This window comes from Manis javanica, chromosome 2 (assembly GCF_040802235.1).
Source record: "Manis javanica isolate MJ-LG chromosome 2, MJ_LKY, whole genome shotgun sequence".
Classification (NCBI taxonomy): Eukaryota; Metazoa; Chordata; class Mammalia; order Pholidota; family Manidae; genus Manis; species Manis javanica.
In genome coordinates, this window is record NC_133157.1 from 24,596,897 (window position 1) to 24,613,050 (window position 16,154).

Sequence of the window (16,154 nt, forward strand, 5' to 3'; positions counted from 1 at the left end):
ATTCACCATCTTGCCCAGCAGTTCTCTCTACATTTAACCACAAAGACCACAGGTAGTACTGACAAATGCAGAGAATTCCCTTGGTTAAGTTTGAGGTACTAGGAAACAGGTGACTGTTTTTATGCAAAGCAGTTTTTTGTTTTCTGTTTTTTGTTGGTTTTTTGTTTTTTTTCCCAAAGCGGCTGCAGTTAGGTCTTGAAAAAGCTGAAGGTATTAAAACTAGAAAAACGCACCAAAAGTTGTGCGTCAAAAAGTTGTTCCCCTAAGAGAAGTCTTCTACTGTCATGGAGCTTCTGTTTCCATATACTGTCCGAGACCCCCACCGAGCACACTGTGTGCACGGGAGGTGCTTCCGTGTTCTGCAACAAATGATACTTCCATGATGAAGATCCGGAAGAAAAGATGGAGTGATGGAAAAGGAGCCACATATTCCAACCATTTAAATAACTTTAATTTACATACTCACTCACACAGGTACCAGTGCTTTGAAAATAGATTGTTCAGTCCTAAAAAGCAGCTTTGTTCTGTCTTCTCTTTTCTGTCCCCCCACCCCTTCTCAGCCCAAGCTGGCCCTCCCACTTTTTCATCACGGTTCAAGTAAGGTTTGATTAAGGATTTCACCAAACGCTTATTCGTTTTTGGCCTCTGCATTCTCCAGGAGAGATTTGTCAGCAGCTACTACGCAGATGGCTACCGTTTCATTCTTTAGGGAAAAGTCTATGCCGACTGCCTCGTCATCTTCCTTTTCTTCTATAGAGGGCATCTTAATACTGTCCACATTGTCTTTCAGGTGGATTTCTTCTCTGCTCACCTGCTTGGTGTCATTCAATGCCCTGGAAAAAAATTGATGGGTAGATAGAGATGAGTATATATTTTTTCCTCACTACACAGAAAAGACTCAAGCATCCTTATTTCCCTGATCCTAAAATATGCCTAGGGGTTTTCCCTCTGAACAAATGCCACTGATATTGGACTAAATTATGGGGAATTTATCCTTGCTATACCTTGGGTCATGTATTTTCCGATGTCTTATTAAAGATCTGAACCTACCAAAGAGTCTGCTATTACACAACACTTTGATTACACCATGCAGTCACGTAACTGTACTAGTTCCCTCCTCTACTGGGTCGTAAGTGATATGTGGTAACAGCAAGAATGATTCTTATGCTCAACTCATCAGCAGAACCCAGAAGCTTGGTGACTGGCTCTATTTATTAAGACTAAAAGAACGACTCAGGTATTTAAGATTTAATGGACAGGTCCAGAAACAAGTCAGAAACAAACCAAAAGCAAAAACCTGAAGATGGATCCTGTGTTGGGAAAGCTTAGTTACATTATATTCTCTGAGTTTTAGACAGTTAAAGGTTTCAGGGCATTTTCTGCTGAAAGGACCAACTCCTAGGTTCTCTCTGTGTCTGATGTAGTAAGAGCGCCTTGTCTAGGGGACTGTCTTTTGTTCAAGGATTTCATTAAGTGTTTTTTTACAGGTATGCTCCCACCTACCTGGGAGGCAGGCAGAAGCTGGCTCTGTCCCCGAGGCAGAGCATTGAAGGCACCAAGAGGTGCGTGGGAATGTTCAAGGCCACTCAGGGAATGAGTCATCACAGAGGCAGGAGCAGAAGCCAGATCTTTTGACCCCGGTCCACGCTCTATCAGAGAATGTCATGCTAATGAAAGCTGAAGGGACATTGGCCAGAGAAAGCGCTAAACTTCTACGCGAAGGCTTGAGCGGGATTTGTCATTCCCAAAGATGACTTTTCATTCAACTTCTGTCTGGGTGACCATTTTAAAAAAATAACAGAAAGGGAGAAACTACTTCCTGACAGCTGCCTCTCCTCCCATGCCCGGAAATGAGGGGTCTCCATATTGTCAGAGGAACCAAAAAAGAACCTGGTCTCCCTCTCACTTTTGGGCAAAGGTGTTCTTGGGATGGCTTGACTTACATGCCGTGTCTCAGCACATGCCTTTCCCACTCAGAACCCTGTGAAAATGCCCGTCCACAGAATTCACATGGAAATCGCTTCTCTGTGTTAATAGCGGCCCCACAGTCAGAAAATCTCATCAGGTCTGTGAAGAGAAAGGAGAAGTTGTTACCTGTGTGCAGTGGGAGGAGGCCGGAGGTAGGTCAATAGGAACCTTCACTGAAAAGCCATTCAAGAAAGCAATTTCCAGATTCAGTACTTTCTCCCCACTAGTTTTTCACCTAAGGGTATTTCTTGAATAGCTCTCAAGCGCTGTTCCTGGTTTCTGGGCTCTAGGTCTCCTCACCTCCCCAGCTGCTGCTTTCTTGTACAAATAAGCTCAGCCTTTCTTGCCTGAAGAACCCCTTTTGTCTGTTCCAGTGACTTCTCAGCGTTTTTTCCTATTGAATCTCTCCCTTCTGTGATGCTCTATCAGTTGGCACCTATTCATTTTCTACTGACTGGACACAGATGTATCTTGGTTCACTAAAAAGATAGAGGCCACCAAAAGTCCTGAATCAGGTGACACACAGTAGACTTCAGGGTTTCGACTGGTGCCAAGTGAGGCTGGGGGCGCACAATGTGTGGTCATCTGTCACGGATGTCATAATCAACACCTCACAGGTAGCCACCAGCACGGAATGAGATCTCCAAGCAAAGAACCTGGTATGCACGTGAATCCTGGACCACAGGGCGGCCGGCGTGTGACAGCATCTCCTCAGCTAGCAAGGGATCCTGGCTGGCTGCCCGGCCTCTATTCCGCATTGGTGGTGTTCATGAATGTGGAGATATACAGACATTTCTGGACATGTCTGTTGTAAACATTAAATAGTGACTGTGGCTGTTTTGTTTCCTCCACAGCGTTGGGCACACGTTAGGGGCCTGACAGATGTGGATTGGCTGGCTAGCTGGTTCCAGACCACTCCTCCTGGCAAACTCGAAGGCGGGAGCTTATATGGCCTTTGTGTTGTTCTGAGTCCCAAGCCCGTATGTCTTTCCTTATACCACAGAGGGCCAAATCTTCGTGCAGGTAATAAACAGCAAGACCCACTTCTGTAGTCACTGCAAAGTGAGGGCAGCGTGCAGGAAATGTTCAGCCTCGTTATATTTCTAATCACTCTGTGCCTGTCCATATAAAACGTCAGATGAGGATGTCTCCTGGTTGAATTACTCCACCTCATAAAATCCTCAGGATGACGTTAACAGGACAGGTGTCTCTGCGCTGCCTTAATCCTCAGCACAAAAAGCCATATGAATGGGGCCAGTTTTAACAAAAGATGAAACATTTTCTCACAAATTAAGAAGATCACCACACAAGCCATTAAAAATAATTGCACAGACTATCTTCCTTGATTCTTTTCATTGGAAATGAGTCGGCGCCATCTGCTCTGCGCATTAATTCCTTAGCAGGGATTATCTCGGGCAAGAAATCAACAGAATGCCTTCCTGACTCCTCCCAACTGCATAATGAGAGGGGGTGGGGAGGCTGCCGCTTGGATTCATTTTGATTTCTTCATGCCTGGTTTCCTCTCTTTCAAATTCCCTCTGAGCCTCCTAGGCAGCACCTGAGCTATGGCCAGACAGCCCTCTTCCTGGGTCTCGCGTTGAACGAAAGGGTGTCAGGAATGGGGCGGCCACAAGGTCATGCGGCCCCTGAATTAAGCGTGCTGGAGGAAAGCCTGCGTTGCCAACAGGGGGCATGCTCCTGGCACATTTACTCGCTTTCCCTTAGGAAACATGAAACCAGTCATCTGTTCTCTCCAATGGCTCATGCTGTTTCATCCTCCAAGGCGGCGGCCAGTCATTACCTGTCACACATCCAATAGCTCTCCATCAGCCCCGAGAGCCGCACTAATGCCCCCTCCCGCTCCCTGCTCCTGGATGACCGGCTGGCAGAACCCCGAGGCTACTGTGCACCATTTCTTCACGTTGGCAAGAATATACCTAGATGGTGGGAAACTGGCTCAAAGGAGACGGGACAAAGGAGGCTGTTCTTTAAAGGATTGGCCACAGCGATGTGAAGGTTTGGGCTCGGGCTTCCCATTAACATTACTAGCAGTCACTCAGGTAAACTCCCCACCCTCTGAGAGAGGAAAACATGCTTCTAAGTGCTGGACTTTTCGCCCCACATGGTTAAGGCCCATGAACGTGGAGGCCACACTTTCCAGTGAGATGCGACCAGACACCATGGAGTTCTTCCACGTCATACTGAGCCAGTCTCATGCCCAGTGTCCACGTGAAGGGGTGGCCAAGCTGGTCAAGCAAGGAAATTTGCCTGGTGCCCCACCCACCCAACTGCCATCTTTTTTCTTCTGATTTCCTCTGCTTTGATTTTGGAGGAGTCACAGGGGAGGGGCGGGCTAAAAGGGGTTCTTGGCTCTGCAGTGCTTATAACCTCTGAAATCATGTGTGCTCAGCCCTAGACTGAAAAGTCACAGCATCCAATGAGGGATAATTTATTTTCTAAGAGCAGCAGCAGGGCACTGAACATAATGAAGCAAGAGGGGCCTCTGTCAAAGGCATCCGCTTCCAGAAAACTCGAGTAGCAGCGCACAGACGTTCAAGAACTCATCGCTAAGAACATATTTGTGAAATGTGAAAAAGAAAAAAAAAACCCTGAAAATTAAAAAACCACGCTTCTCAGATCACAGCTATTTTCCTTGTAAGAAATGGATTACTATGGCCCCTATTAACAGAAGCTGTAACTTTACAAGGGCCATCAACCTCTGGGTGAGGATATTCGATCTGTCCCTTTACTCTTCAGGCTGACCGTGGGAATGTGGGTCCTGAAGAACTGGCACACATGGCCAGTGGCCCCCGCTGTGGTCTTGGCTGGGGGTCTGGAGCCAATCTGGAACCCCACTTCGCAAACCTGTGGTCTCCTGCTATGGTGTCACGGTGGGGTGGACTCGGGGGTGGGGGGCAAACACAGGGGTAGGTCAGCAAAGAGAACAGGCAGAATCCTGGAGGGAACTGGCCACCTAACAGGCTTTTGTAGGCAGGAAAAACAGATTCTGCAAAAGTACACCTTAGAGTGACGCCTAAGGGCCACTCAATAGACAGAATTCAGGGCCAGGTCCCTTCCGTGAAGAACATTCCACTTCCTGAAGGGTTGGGGGAAACAGTCTGTGGTATAAAAGAGGTGCCTTTGGAGCCAGAAGACCTACATCTAACCTCCAGCACTGGATGTTGTGGCCTTAATTTCCCTACTGTGAAGTGACCATAGTACCACCTATAGTGCAGGGTTATCATTTACTAGGCGGTTACTATGCTCCAGGGACTAGGCAATGTCTTGTGGATCATCACTCAAGCTTTATACAACCCTGGGAGATGATAAATGCACAAGGAGCTAAAATAATTTATCCGAAGCCACACAGCTAGTAAGCAGCTCAACTGACAGTCAAATCCAGGAGGCCAATGGCAGAACCCTGTACATTTTATAAGAGTCAGAGACAAAATTGAATATAAAGCCAACACTGGACATATTCTCAATAACAGCAACCGACACCATTGTTCTCATCACTGGGATACCTATAATGTTTATTACCCACGTCTATGTTACCCACAGGCATTTCATAAATCCGCAATAACTTATGTAACACACCTCAACCATATTCTTATATGTACCTTCTGGGGGATTTACCATATTCTGTGTTGACCAATACAGAAAACCAACTCTAGATCGTGACCATGTAAATGTCTGTAACTAAATACACTTTGGAAAACTTTATAGAAAATTATTTGAAAATAATTACAGACCCAGAGGAGGTTGGAAAGAGTACAAAACTCAAAACTCCCTTGAAACCATCCCCAGTGTTCTCTGTAAACTCATGGAAGCATAGAAGTTGGTCACTTTCTCTCTCTTTAAAAAGAAAACATTGCAGCAAGGGGTTAAGAAAAGCACCAGGCAGAGGTACCTAGGGAGAGGGCTCCGGGCTCAAGTCCTCTGGAGCAGTGCCTCACCAACTCAGCAGTGTCTACCCAGCAGCAGCCATTTAAAATAAGCAGCATTCAACTGGAAGTTCAATTATATTCCTCCATAGCCTCAGTGTCATCCATCCTGATGTCTGCCTGTCCTTATTCTGAAGATTCCTTAGACACCAGTTTTCCTTATTAAAAACAAATCACTGCATATAGTTTTTAGCAAACATACAGCTGTAGTCAGAACATGTGTTTTCCTTCGAGTTTCTATAGCTGTTAATAGTTTACAAAGACATGGCCCCTGACATTATCTCAAGCCAGTCTGTTCTGCTCCTTAACTAAGAAGGATCGTTCCTTCTGTTACTCCTACAACCACCTTCTGCCTCCCTTCTGTCTCACCATGGACGTGCTGGCTGCCATCTGGGACTCGGAGGGCAGGGGTGAGACTAACCTCTGCCATCAGCTTTGCTGCTCATTTCTTCTTCCTTGTCCTCGTCATCGCTGCTGGAGCTTTCCATCTTCTCCTTCATCTGTTCCAGCTGATCCAAGTTAACCCGTCCAACCAGCTCAAAGTTACGGCTCACCTGAAAAAGGGGCAAAGGAATGACGGGATGATGCACCAGACGGAGCGGATCTCCCTGGGGGCGGGATCTCCCCAACGTGGTCCCCTGGCACTGTGTTTCCAGATCCAGGTGCCTGAGAGGTCCTTTGCTTTCCTTTGATTCTTTCAGAGGTGGTTTGGTGCTTCATTCCCACATCCCACTATTTTTAATGGAACTGTTAACACTGGACCTTCCTTACTTGACTTAGTAAAAAAATGTGAGCTAGTCAAGAAATCAAACCCTGAAGGTGGGGTAGAGACTAGGTGTGAAATAAACATTTTTTTTTAAGTTGAATTCAACAGTATGATTTTTGTAAATAATGTTTCAAATACTTCTGGAGGCGAAGAGGCTCTGTAAGCCCCCTGAAAACTAGCATGGGTCACAGGCCTCTTCACCATGATCCTATGAACCCATGGGCTCTCCCAGCTTAGGTCAGATGATGACCATTCAATTCCTGACTCCAGTTTAAGTGGAAGACAGCATTGTTATTTCACTGCTGTTTAGAAGTTTACCAGAGTCTATTTTATCAAGCTTGGGATTATCTGAAGAAAATCTAAATAACTAGCCCCTAAAAATCCTTTAAAAGTGTTAACTACACTGATTTTCATCTACATAAAATATGGTTAGAATAATGTGGGAATCTAAACTTTCATCCAGGGGAAATAAAAACTAAGAAAACTCTATAGTGATGTTCTGTTTGGGGTTCTCATACAAATGGTGGCACCCAATATACCTTCTTCATTCATCTCTTTTCAGAACCTCTTCAGTTGGATGCATACAATTATCAGGAACAGCAGGTTAGGCAGGACACAAGCCGCCCAAATGCCTCAAGCCTGTCAACAGCGATGGGCTACTCCTCCGTGGATGGCACTGTGCTCCCGCTGGGGGCCAGGGGAGGGGCCTACAAAGATGGACAAGGCCCAGTTCCCGCCTCCTGAAGCTCAGAATTTACTTGAGGAGCTAGGACACCCATCGTTAATTAGATTCCAAGGACGATTTCCATAGCTGCCCCAGGAGAGAGTGTGGAATGAGAGCACAGGGGAAGAAAGGAGAAATTTACAAGACAATCCCCAAATATTCTCTGGGACCAGACAGGAACAAAGATTTACTGAGCACCACCAATTCCATATGCCTGGCAGATGGGAACACCAGCATCAACTGTGACTGATGGGAGAGCGACTCAGGATATCAGGGCCAAAAAACAGCCCTGTGAAAAGGCTTCACACTGTCCCAACAGCATCACGAAGGACGCAGGCAGCACTTAAAAGGAGGAAGAGAACTCAGGATAAAAGCTCATTTAAAACAAAAGAAACAATATATGGCTCTAGCTATCATAGCACAATCCATGAAATCACTATACTTTGAAAACATGAGGGTAGAAAAGGTCATCGCCAATGTCCACGCAAAACATCAGGAAAGGCAAGTTCTTGTTTTGCTAATCAAAACAAGTTTTAAAAATGAATAATTATTGTGTATCAATGATACTTTAATAAAAATATTAATAGAACTAAGGTGAAGAGGAAGTTGAGCTCAGAATCTTTCTCACCCTCAAAAAGTTCACAATAAGAGTCTCCAAAGGGCTTTTCCATGTTGCCCCACTTCCCAACTAGGGCTTTACCTATAGTGTGCCTCACCCCTTCAGACCTCAATGGATTGTTATTTGTTTTTATGACATAAAAGCAAAAAGGGAGAGCACAAGGAGCATGGGCTTTTAAATCAGCCAGATGGGAGTTCAAGTTCAGGGTTTGCCACTAACCATGACTGTGGGTGTTGCTCAACGTCTACCTCCAGTGTACTCATCTGACAAGTGACGGGGGGGATGGGGGGGGTTAGCACAGTACCTGAAACACAATAGTTCCCCCAAATGTACTTTCCTTCCCCTTTCTGGGAATGTGGCATTTCCCAATTTTGGCTTTTAGAAACATTTATAACCAGCATGGTAAATGTGTATTTATGAAATTATGCTTAGCCACAAAGTCCACATTTTAACCAAACAGAATTTAGGACAAATATTAAAAGTTTTCCGAGTTGCCAGCCAGTGTTTCAAGAACAGGAGGATGGTTCCAATTTGCCCGATTTTGAAATTTGTGTGAAGAAACATATTTTTAAATGGCCACTATTTGAAAAGCAGCCTTTTCCGACCACCTTCCCCCATTTCCCATCTTTAGCCAGAGCAACTGTAGGTGTACAGATGCGGCATGTGGGGGTGGACGCTGTCAGGGAACAAAAATACTGAAACCCATGAAGGCCACAAACAAATCCTCAAACATCTTTGATCCAGTGGTTTCTGTTCATTCGCTCGTTCATTCATTTGCTCCCCAAGAACCTGCTCTTGTGCCAGGCCTCATTCTAGGTATTGGAGCCCTGCTTCTCAGGGAACTCATGGTGACAGAAGGATATCTGTCATAAAACTGGATGTTATTTTTTTATTTTCCTTCTTCTGGTTTTTCTGAGGACTCTATTTGCCCATTTCCCCATCACCACCATCCTTTCACTGGAAAACGATTAACATTTTGGACTCTGCACAATTTTAAAAGAATACCTGACATTTTCATGGTATAAAGTTCATCCCGGGCTAACCCAGGACTTGTTTGTCCACAAGATTTCTAAAATGTTGCTATACAACTAAAAGATTTAAAAGTAAAAACTGAAACTTCTGCTTTGTAACTAGGATTAAAAAAAAAACACAAAAAAAACTATAGTGTTGAGTTCTTACTATATAGTTTAAATCCCTGGGTCAGCAATCCAATAATACAAAAGGAAGACTTTGCTGCATTTTGGAGCATCTCTTACCTGGATTGTTGCAAGCCCCTCCCTCCCTCTTTGCTGGTTTCCCAGTGTCCATTCTTGTCGCCTCTTGCATCTATTCTCCAGTGTGTTATGAGACTTTTAAAAATATATAAATCTGTTCATGTCAGTCTCTGCTTGTCCTGAGGATAGAATCCAAATTTCTTACTGTAGTTGACATGGCCAGCTATCACCCTGTCCTGGCCTACCTTCTCCAGATCACCTGACCTTACTCGGATTCCTGGGATACACCGTGTTCTTGCCTTTTGGCTTCTCTCTGCACATGCCACCTCCTGTCTGGAATTCTCTCAAGCCTGCCTCCTTCATGCCATGGCTCCTCAGCTGTAAAGCCTAAATTCAGTGTCACTGCACCTGGGAGACCATCCCTAAACTCCTCCTTGGTTAAATATCCTTAGTCTCTGCCTCTGTAGCACCCTCTTTTATAACTTAACCACTCAATTGTTTACAGCCTGCCTCCTCCTACTGAATTGTAAACTCCGCAAGGACAGACACTATGCATCTGACTCATAGTTGGACCTCCACACGGAAAGTGCAGTGTCTAGATTAGAGTGGGTGCTGATTTTACTTCCTGATACTGGATGTGTTCATTTTAACTTAATACATTTTTCTTTCCTATACATGTTCACAAAGAAAAACTGGAAAACAGAAAAAGCTCATTTAAGGTCTAACTACCTATACATTCTGTCAACAAGTTCTTGTATTTCTGTATATCCTGTTCTGTGAGCATAGGTTATTTAATTTCTGTAATCATATTAAAACATACAAGTGTGTATCCTGCTTGTTAATGCCTGGCAAGGCAAAAATGTTCTCTGTATAAATTATCATTTTTCATCACTATATAATACATCATCAAGTAGATACATTGTAATTTACTCAGGTCCTCCCATACAAGTCTTGAGTTATTCTGGCTTTTTACTATAAAATATAGTAATAAACCTTATTGTATATATTAACCTTTCTTTTCTGTTCAGTTTCAATTTTATAGGCTAAATTTCCAGACATAAAATTACAGGGTCAAAGTCAAAGGGTGTAGACTTCATTAAAGGTCTAATATATTTCTAAGTTGGTTTCTGAAATGATCATGCCAGTAAATTACTTTCTGGACCTAGAGATTGGTGGGTATCTGACCAACTTCTCAGCAGTGCAAAGGGCACATAGAGGGAAATTCGCTTCCTTTCTCTGGAGATGAGAAGTAATTTGTTACCTTGTTTCCCAAAAGGCCCAAAACAGAGGGAGAAAGAGCACGGCTAAGAGTTTATGAGATTCAGAACCTGGCCCCCTGCAGCCTTTTTGAAGACAAAAGGGGCTGCACGTGGTTTTGCAGGGTGGGTCGTTCAAATACAGTCACTCAGACTGGAGAACCGCGCAGATCCTGACATCCCATGAAAGTTATTCGTGAAAGCCCACAACTCCGTCCTGGGGAAGCCAGCTGTCCGCTGAGGGGAGACGCAGCACCAAGGCCACAGCGCCCCTTGGCGGTGGAGCAACGACACTGCGAACTCGTCCGTGCTCCTGCTAAACGTTCAGGCCTCACAACTGTCTTCTGTTTGATGTTTTCACCCACTCAGCAGAATGATTATAATCTGTCTCTAGCATGTGAAACAATTTCAATACTTGAGGCTTAGTCTAAGGCGAGAAGTATTATATGATTCAAAAATATGGTTGAACGTGCATTTTCAGATTGTCCTTAGGTGGCAGAAACCCAGACTTAAGAGGGAAGACTGAGATAAACTTGCTTGTTCATGAAGGAATGAAAATGGACACTCGTCTTCAGCTCACTTAGCAGGCATTAAGAGGGGCAGACAGTGATGGAAGAAAAATCCACCTAACGTTTCCAGAGCTTCCCGCTCCTAACCCTTCACATTTGTACCTTCAGAAGGGACACCCACTCAGGATGTTCACACCATCTAGTATTGCCATTTCATGCTGAAAAGAAAGACTGAAGTGAACTTCGTATTTCTAGAAAAAGGGACACTGGTGAACACGGGGAAACTGTCTCTTACACCAGAAATGCCCATCTCAGTCACAAGCTGAGAAAAGCATAGTGCTACCAAGATTTTGAAGGACATACATACAGCCCAGGCTGGCAAACTTTTTCTGTGAAGGGCCAGATAAGCAAGTATTCGAGGCTCTCTGGACCACGCGGTCTCTGTCACAACTACTCAACTGCTCTGGCAGCTTGAAAGCAGCCTCGGACAACATGGGAAGGCATAGGCATGGCTATGTTCCCACCAACTGTACGTATGGCACACTGAAATTTGAATTTCATATGATTTCACATGTCATGAAATATTACTGTCTTGATTTCTTTCAACCATTTAAAAATGTCAAAACCTTTCTTAGCTGGCAGGCCATATAAGTATCAGGTGGTTTACAGCAGATCTTTCCTTGTCTTTCAAAGTCAGAGAAGGAATGAGGGAAAGAAATTAGTGGTAGAAAGGTTCAGCAAAGCATGATTTCTTACAGGAAGATGGACAAAGGTACAGGTAAAAATCCTGAATTCTCAGAAAAGAGGTTTTCAATCAGAGCTCTTGTAAAAACTTCTAGAAAGGATATTCAGCTAAGTGTATTAAAGTTCTATGGTAGATGAGTTGTGACACTGTATTGACTGCACTATGCCACCGTCGTATTTTATCGATGCCTTTATCAAGTACTTAATGTGTTGGGTTGTGATTCTTTATTTAACCTTGTCTCATCTACTTGCTTATAAACTCTTCCAGGGTAGCAACCATTTCTTATTTAGCTTTATATATGCTCAGTGCAGAGTATAAGGTCAGTCATCTAGTTGACACACAGTAAATGTTATTTGACTTTACCGATAACATTAAAAACCCATGGGAGATCATAAAGTATGGTGAACTTCATAATATTGTATCCTATACAAATTTGCTTGTTAGTAAAATTAGACAATTTCTAGAATATTTCGTTTCAATTCTTACCTACAATGTGCTAAATATCTAATATGTGCTAAAAATTAATCCAGTGGTTTTTACATGTATCACTTAACACAACCATTCCGTAAAGTGTGAGTTATCTTCCACATTTGTAGATAAGGGAAACAGAACACAAAAGAACTAAGTGATAAGTCAGGATTAGAAAGCACATCTTCAGATTACATAGCTCCAGCTTTCCCTATTATAAGGTAAATCATCTGTAGAAATGCAAGATTATTTACAAAATTAACAAAAAAAATTACCCATGGTATCCCGGTCAAACACAAGAGGAAGAAAACTGAATTGTGACAATAATGGGCTGTTGCAATATTTGATGGGGTAAAGCAGTAGACTCACTTGAGAATTTTTCTCCAAAATGAAAACCTTCCTAAGAACAATAAAAATAAATGATGGTAAAGTACCCAGGAGGTTATGGAGCACAGAAGTCAAGGGGAGTATTGACTTTCTTTTGCAACCACTGTGCCAGAAGCAGAAAGCATGGATCTGCCAAGCCTAGTTTAGCAAAAGACCAGACAAAACCAAGTCATTCTGAGGATCTCTGCATAACTCAAGTCACAAGTATTCAAGGAAGCCAAGTGAAGGGTATCATTCACAAAGTCAAAGAACTTTGCTGTTGGCCAGCTGCACTGTCACCAATCTCTTGAACTCAAAATCCAGAGGGACAAGTGCTGATGCCTGTGTCATTTTGCTTACTTAAACAAACAGGATACTTAACATCTCCTATCTGAAAAGTGATTTCATTTATTGATTTACTGAGCAACCAGCTACTAGAGCTTGTATTGTGTGCAGGCACTATAGTTAGATTTTGGATGATAAAAGAAGTAAATAACGTACTTTCTACTTTAAGAACGTTGCATCCCATGGCGAGAGGGAGACGTGTTAGTAAATCCAAGTTGAGGCAGATATAGTAAGTGCCTCACTAGAGGAAGAAGTAAAATCCTACTTTGCCTGGAGAGATTATAGTTTCAAAGGTTACAGGCAAAGAACATCTTTAAATGTGGACTTGAGAATTAACACGTAAGGCTCTGCCAGGCACCTCCCTCTGATAAATGGCCACACCTTCTGCTCATCTGCTTCTGATTTCTCTGTCTCCCAAAACACATGAAAGAAATGAGTCTATGACAGACAAACCAAAAAGCAAGACTAAGATCCAAATCCAAAAAAAAAAAAAATGTGGCCAAAGGGTATGTTTTATAATTTGGAGGACGAGGTTCTTCCTTTCTTTTATTTCTTCTCATTTCCTTTGCCGGAAACAAATGTTTTGTGTGACTTTTTTTTGCCGGTGTGGATACATTTGTCCAGAAAACTGAACAATTTTATTGGAATAACTAAACTTTTGGTGATTCTTACTGCACTTGATGTTCTATTGCTTCCCCCAAGTAAAAGGAAAAAGAGATGCGAGTTCCTTAGAGTTCAGCCGCCTGAGGCTCCATTTGTATAAAAAATTAAAAACATTTCAAAGTAAATTCAATTAGTGAATCTGTATTGCCTGAATAGACTATCCTTCTAAATTTAATATAGCGAGCATGACAATTTTACGAGCAAACCAAGTTAGAGATAATATATTTTTATGTTCCTTAAACTAGCAAAGAGACTTCAGAACCATAAAGAACCCTAACAAGGTAGTGCATATACTTAAACTTTCTTTAAAAAAAAAAGGCATTTTTTTCAAATGTGAGAAGTGAAAGGTTTTTTTCATGACTTTAAGGTTCGTAGAAATACTGTCTTCATCTTTCCCCAGCATTGCTAACACATAAATGGCACAACTGATCTGATTTCATTTTGTGTGTGGGTGTGGGGGGCGTGGGGTGTGGTGGGGGTTAGGGAATAGAAAGTGGGAGGGATGGGAAGAATAGAATAGTCCGCTTCTAGAAGACCTAGTGAGATTGAAAAAAGTTGAAGGAAAAAAGAAAATTTCTAGTAGCCTGCAGTGTTTACTTTAGATTACAAGAGATTGCAAGTGATTCCTTGTTCAGTGGCACAAAGATAAAGGTCTAGAAAGATAAGATTCTCTGTCACCTAAAAATGATAGTGCTTTCTTATCTCTTTTCTACCTCACCTTGGCTTGAGAATAAACATGGCAACGTAAATCCAGAGCATTGGAGAATCTAGCTCTTAAATATAGTGGTATATTTGACTTCAAGGACCCTTCCTGCTATCCCAGTGTTCTGTTCAGTCCAGGAACGATACAGTCTGACAACTTGAGAGACATTCCTCAGGTTTACAAGCTTTACAGGCAGAATTCACAAGTCCAGTTCTGCATATCCCGTCTGTTTAATGAAATCCTTTCACTGAAAATACATCTGAAAGATACTGTAGGATTCTCTCCACCACACAAAATCACCTACAGCTATTTGTAGAAGAAGGTAATGAGCAGTGCACTCAACACACAAAAAAAGTAAACCTTAAGGTGTACAACCAATTGCTATGTCCACTGCACGTTTTATTTTTGGCAGTTTATACATTAATCTGGATATTGAGCATCTTGTAGATGTATCTGTTCCAAGGATCAACTTTATAAGAAAAGACTGTAGGAAATTAACATTTACTGAGGACCTACCATATATCAGGTCGCTGAGTTTTAGTAAAATGATACATTTGTACAACCCCTACCACAATCTAATTTAAGAATTCTTCTGTCACTGAGAAGTCCCTCATACCCTCTGCAATCCATCCCTGCTCTCAACCTCCAGTCCCAAGCAACCTCCATCTGATCTGCTTATTTCCCTAGTTTGGCCTTTTCTAGACATTTCATATACATGGAATCATAAATTATGTAGTCTTTTGTGTCTGGCTTCTGTCCACCTAACATGACGCTTCTGAGATTTATCCATGTTGTTATGTGTATCAGCAGCCCATTTCTTTTTACTGATAGTATTCCATTGTGTGGACATAGCACGTTTTGTTTATCCACCCACTTTATGTGGCACGTAGGCTTGCTGGGACGGACGGTAAGTTTATTTAACTTTTAAACAAATTGCCAAAATGCTCCGAAGTGGACATGCCATTTTACATTCCAACGGCACTGAGATTTCCCATTTCTCCACATCCTTGCCAACATTTCGGCACTATCAGTTTTCTTAATTTTAGCCATTCTAGCAGGTAGGTAGTATTGTTTTAATTTGCATTTCCCCAGTGATGAGTCTTACTGAGCATCTTTTCATGTGCCCTTTTGCCATTTGTGTATCCTTATGGGTAAAGTGTCTACTCTAAATTTTTTCTCAATTTACTCAATTATCTTATCAAGTTGTGAAACTTGTTCATACATTTCGTTAAACTCCTCTGTAGATAATTACTTCATAAATATTTGCTTCCAATCTTTTGTCTGTCTTTGCATTTTCTTAATGGTGTCTTCTGAAGGGCAAAAACTTAATTTTGATGACATCTAATTTATGGTATTTTTCTTTAAATATCCCTATCTTTTGGATGGTATCTAAGAAAAATTTCCCTAACACAAGGGACATGTTCTCCTATTCTTCCAGAAGTTTTATAGTTTTAGCTCACATGTGGAAGTTTATGACCCATTTTGATTTAATTTTTGTTTTGGGAGTAACATAAGGGTCAATGTTCCTTATTTGCATGGAATTGCAACTGTTCCAGCACTGTTTGTTGAAAAACTGTAATTTTCTTATTACATTGGCACCTTTGCTAAAAGCTAACTGACATATTTATAGGAGGGTTTATTTCCAGACCTTTTCTTCACAGCACTTACCCCATCTGTCTTACGCCAAGACCATGCTCTCTTCATTACCACAGCTTTATATTCACTTTTGAAATCAGGAAGGGTAAGTCCTCCAATTCTCTCCCCACACTATTTAGACTATGCTAGATCCTTTGTATTTCCATATACATTTTAGTATCAATTTCTACCAAAGAATACAGACTACTGAGATTTTTTTTATAGAGAT

The 16,154-nt window shown here is 42.3% G+C and overlaps 1 protein-coding gene across 8 annotated transcripts in view; it reads right to left on the reverse strand.

Moving 5' to 3' along the window:
* Positions 1-429: 429 nt before the first annotated feature.
* ZNF462 (zinc finger protein 462) overlaps positions 430-16,154 on the reverse strand; it is a 133,659-nt gene continuing 117,934 nt past the window's right edge. For 6 of the 8 annotated variants that reach the window (XM_073226624.1, XM_073226601.1, XM_073226616.1 and 3 more), the window contains 3 exons: positions 6,334-6,466; positions 1,944-2,067; positions 430-833 (listed from right to left, as the gene is read on the reverse strand). In XM_073226624.1, coding sequence (XP_073082725.1) covers positions 629-833; positions 1,944-2,067; positions 6,334-6,466 — 462 coding nt within the window. In that variant the 3' untranslated portion in view covers positions 430-628. Of the gene's footprint in view, positions 834-1,503; positions 1,650-1,943; positions 2,068-6,333; positions 6,467-16,154 lie in introns of those variants that run through there. The other 2 variants (XR_012126920.1, XR_012126923.1) reach the window with 2 other exon arrangements.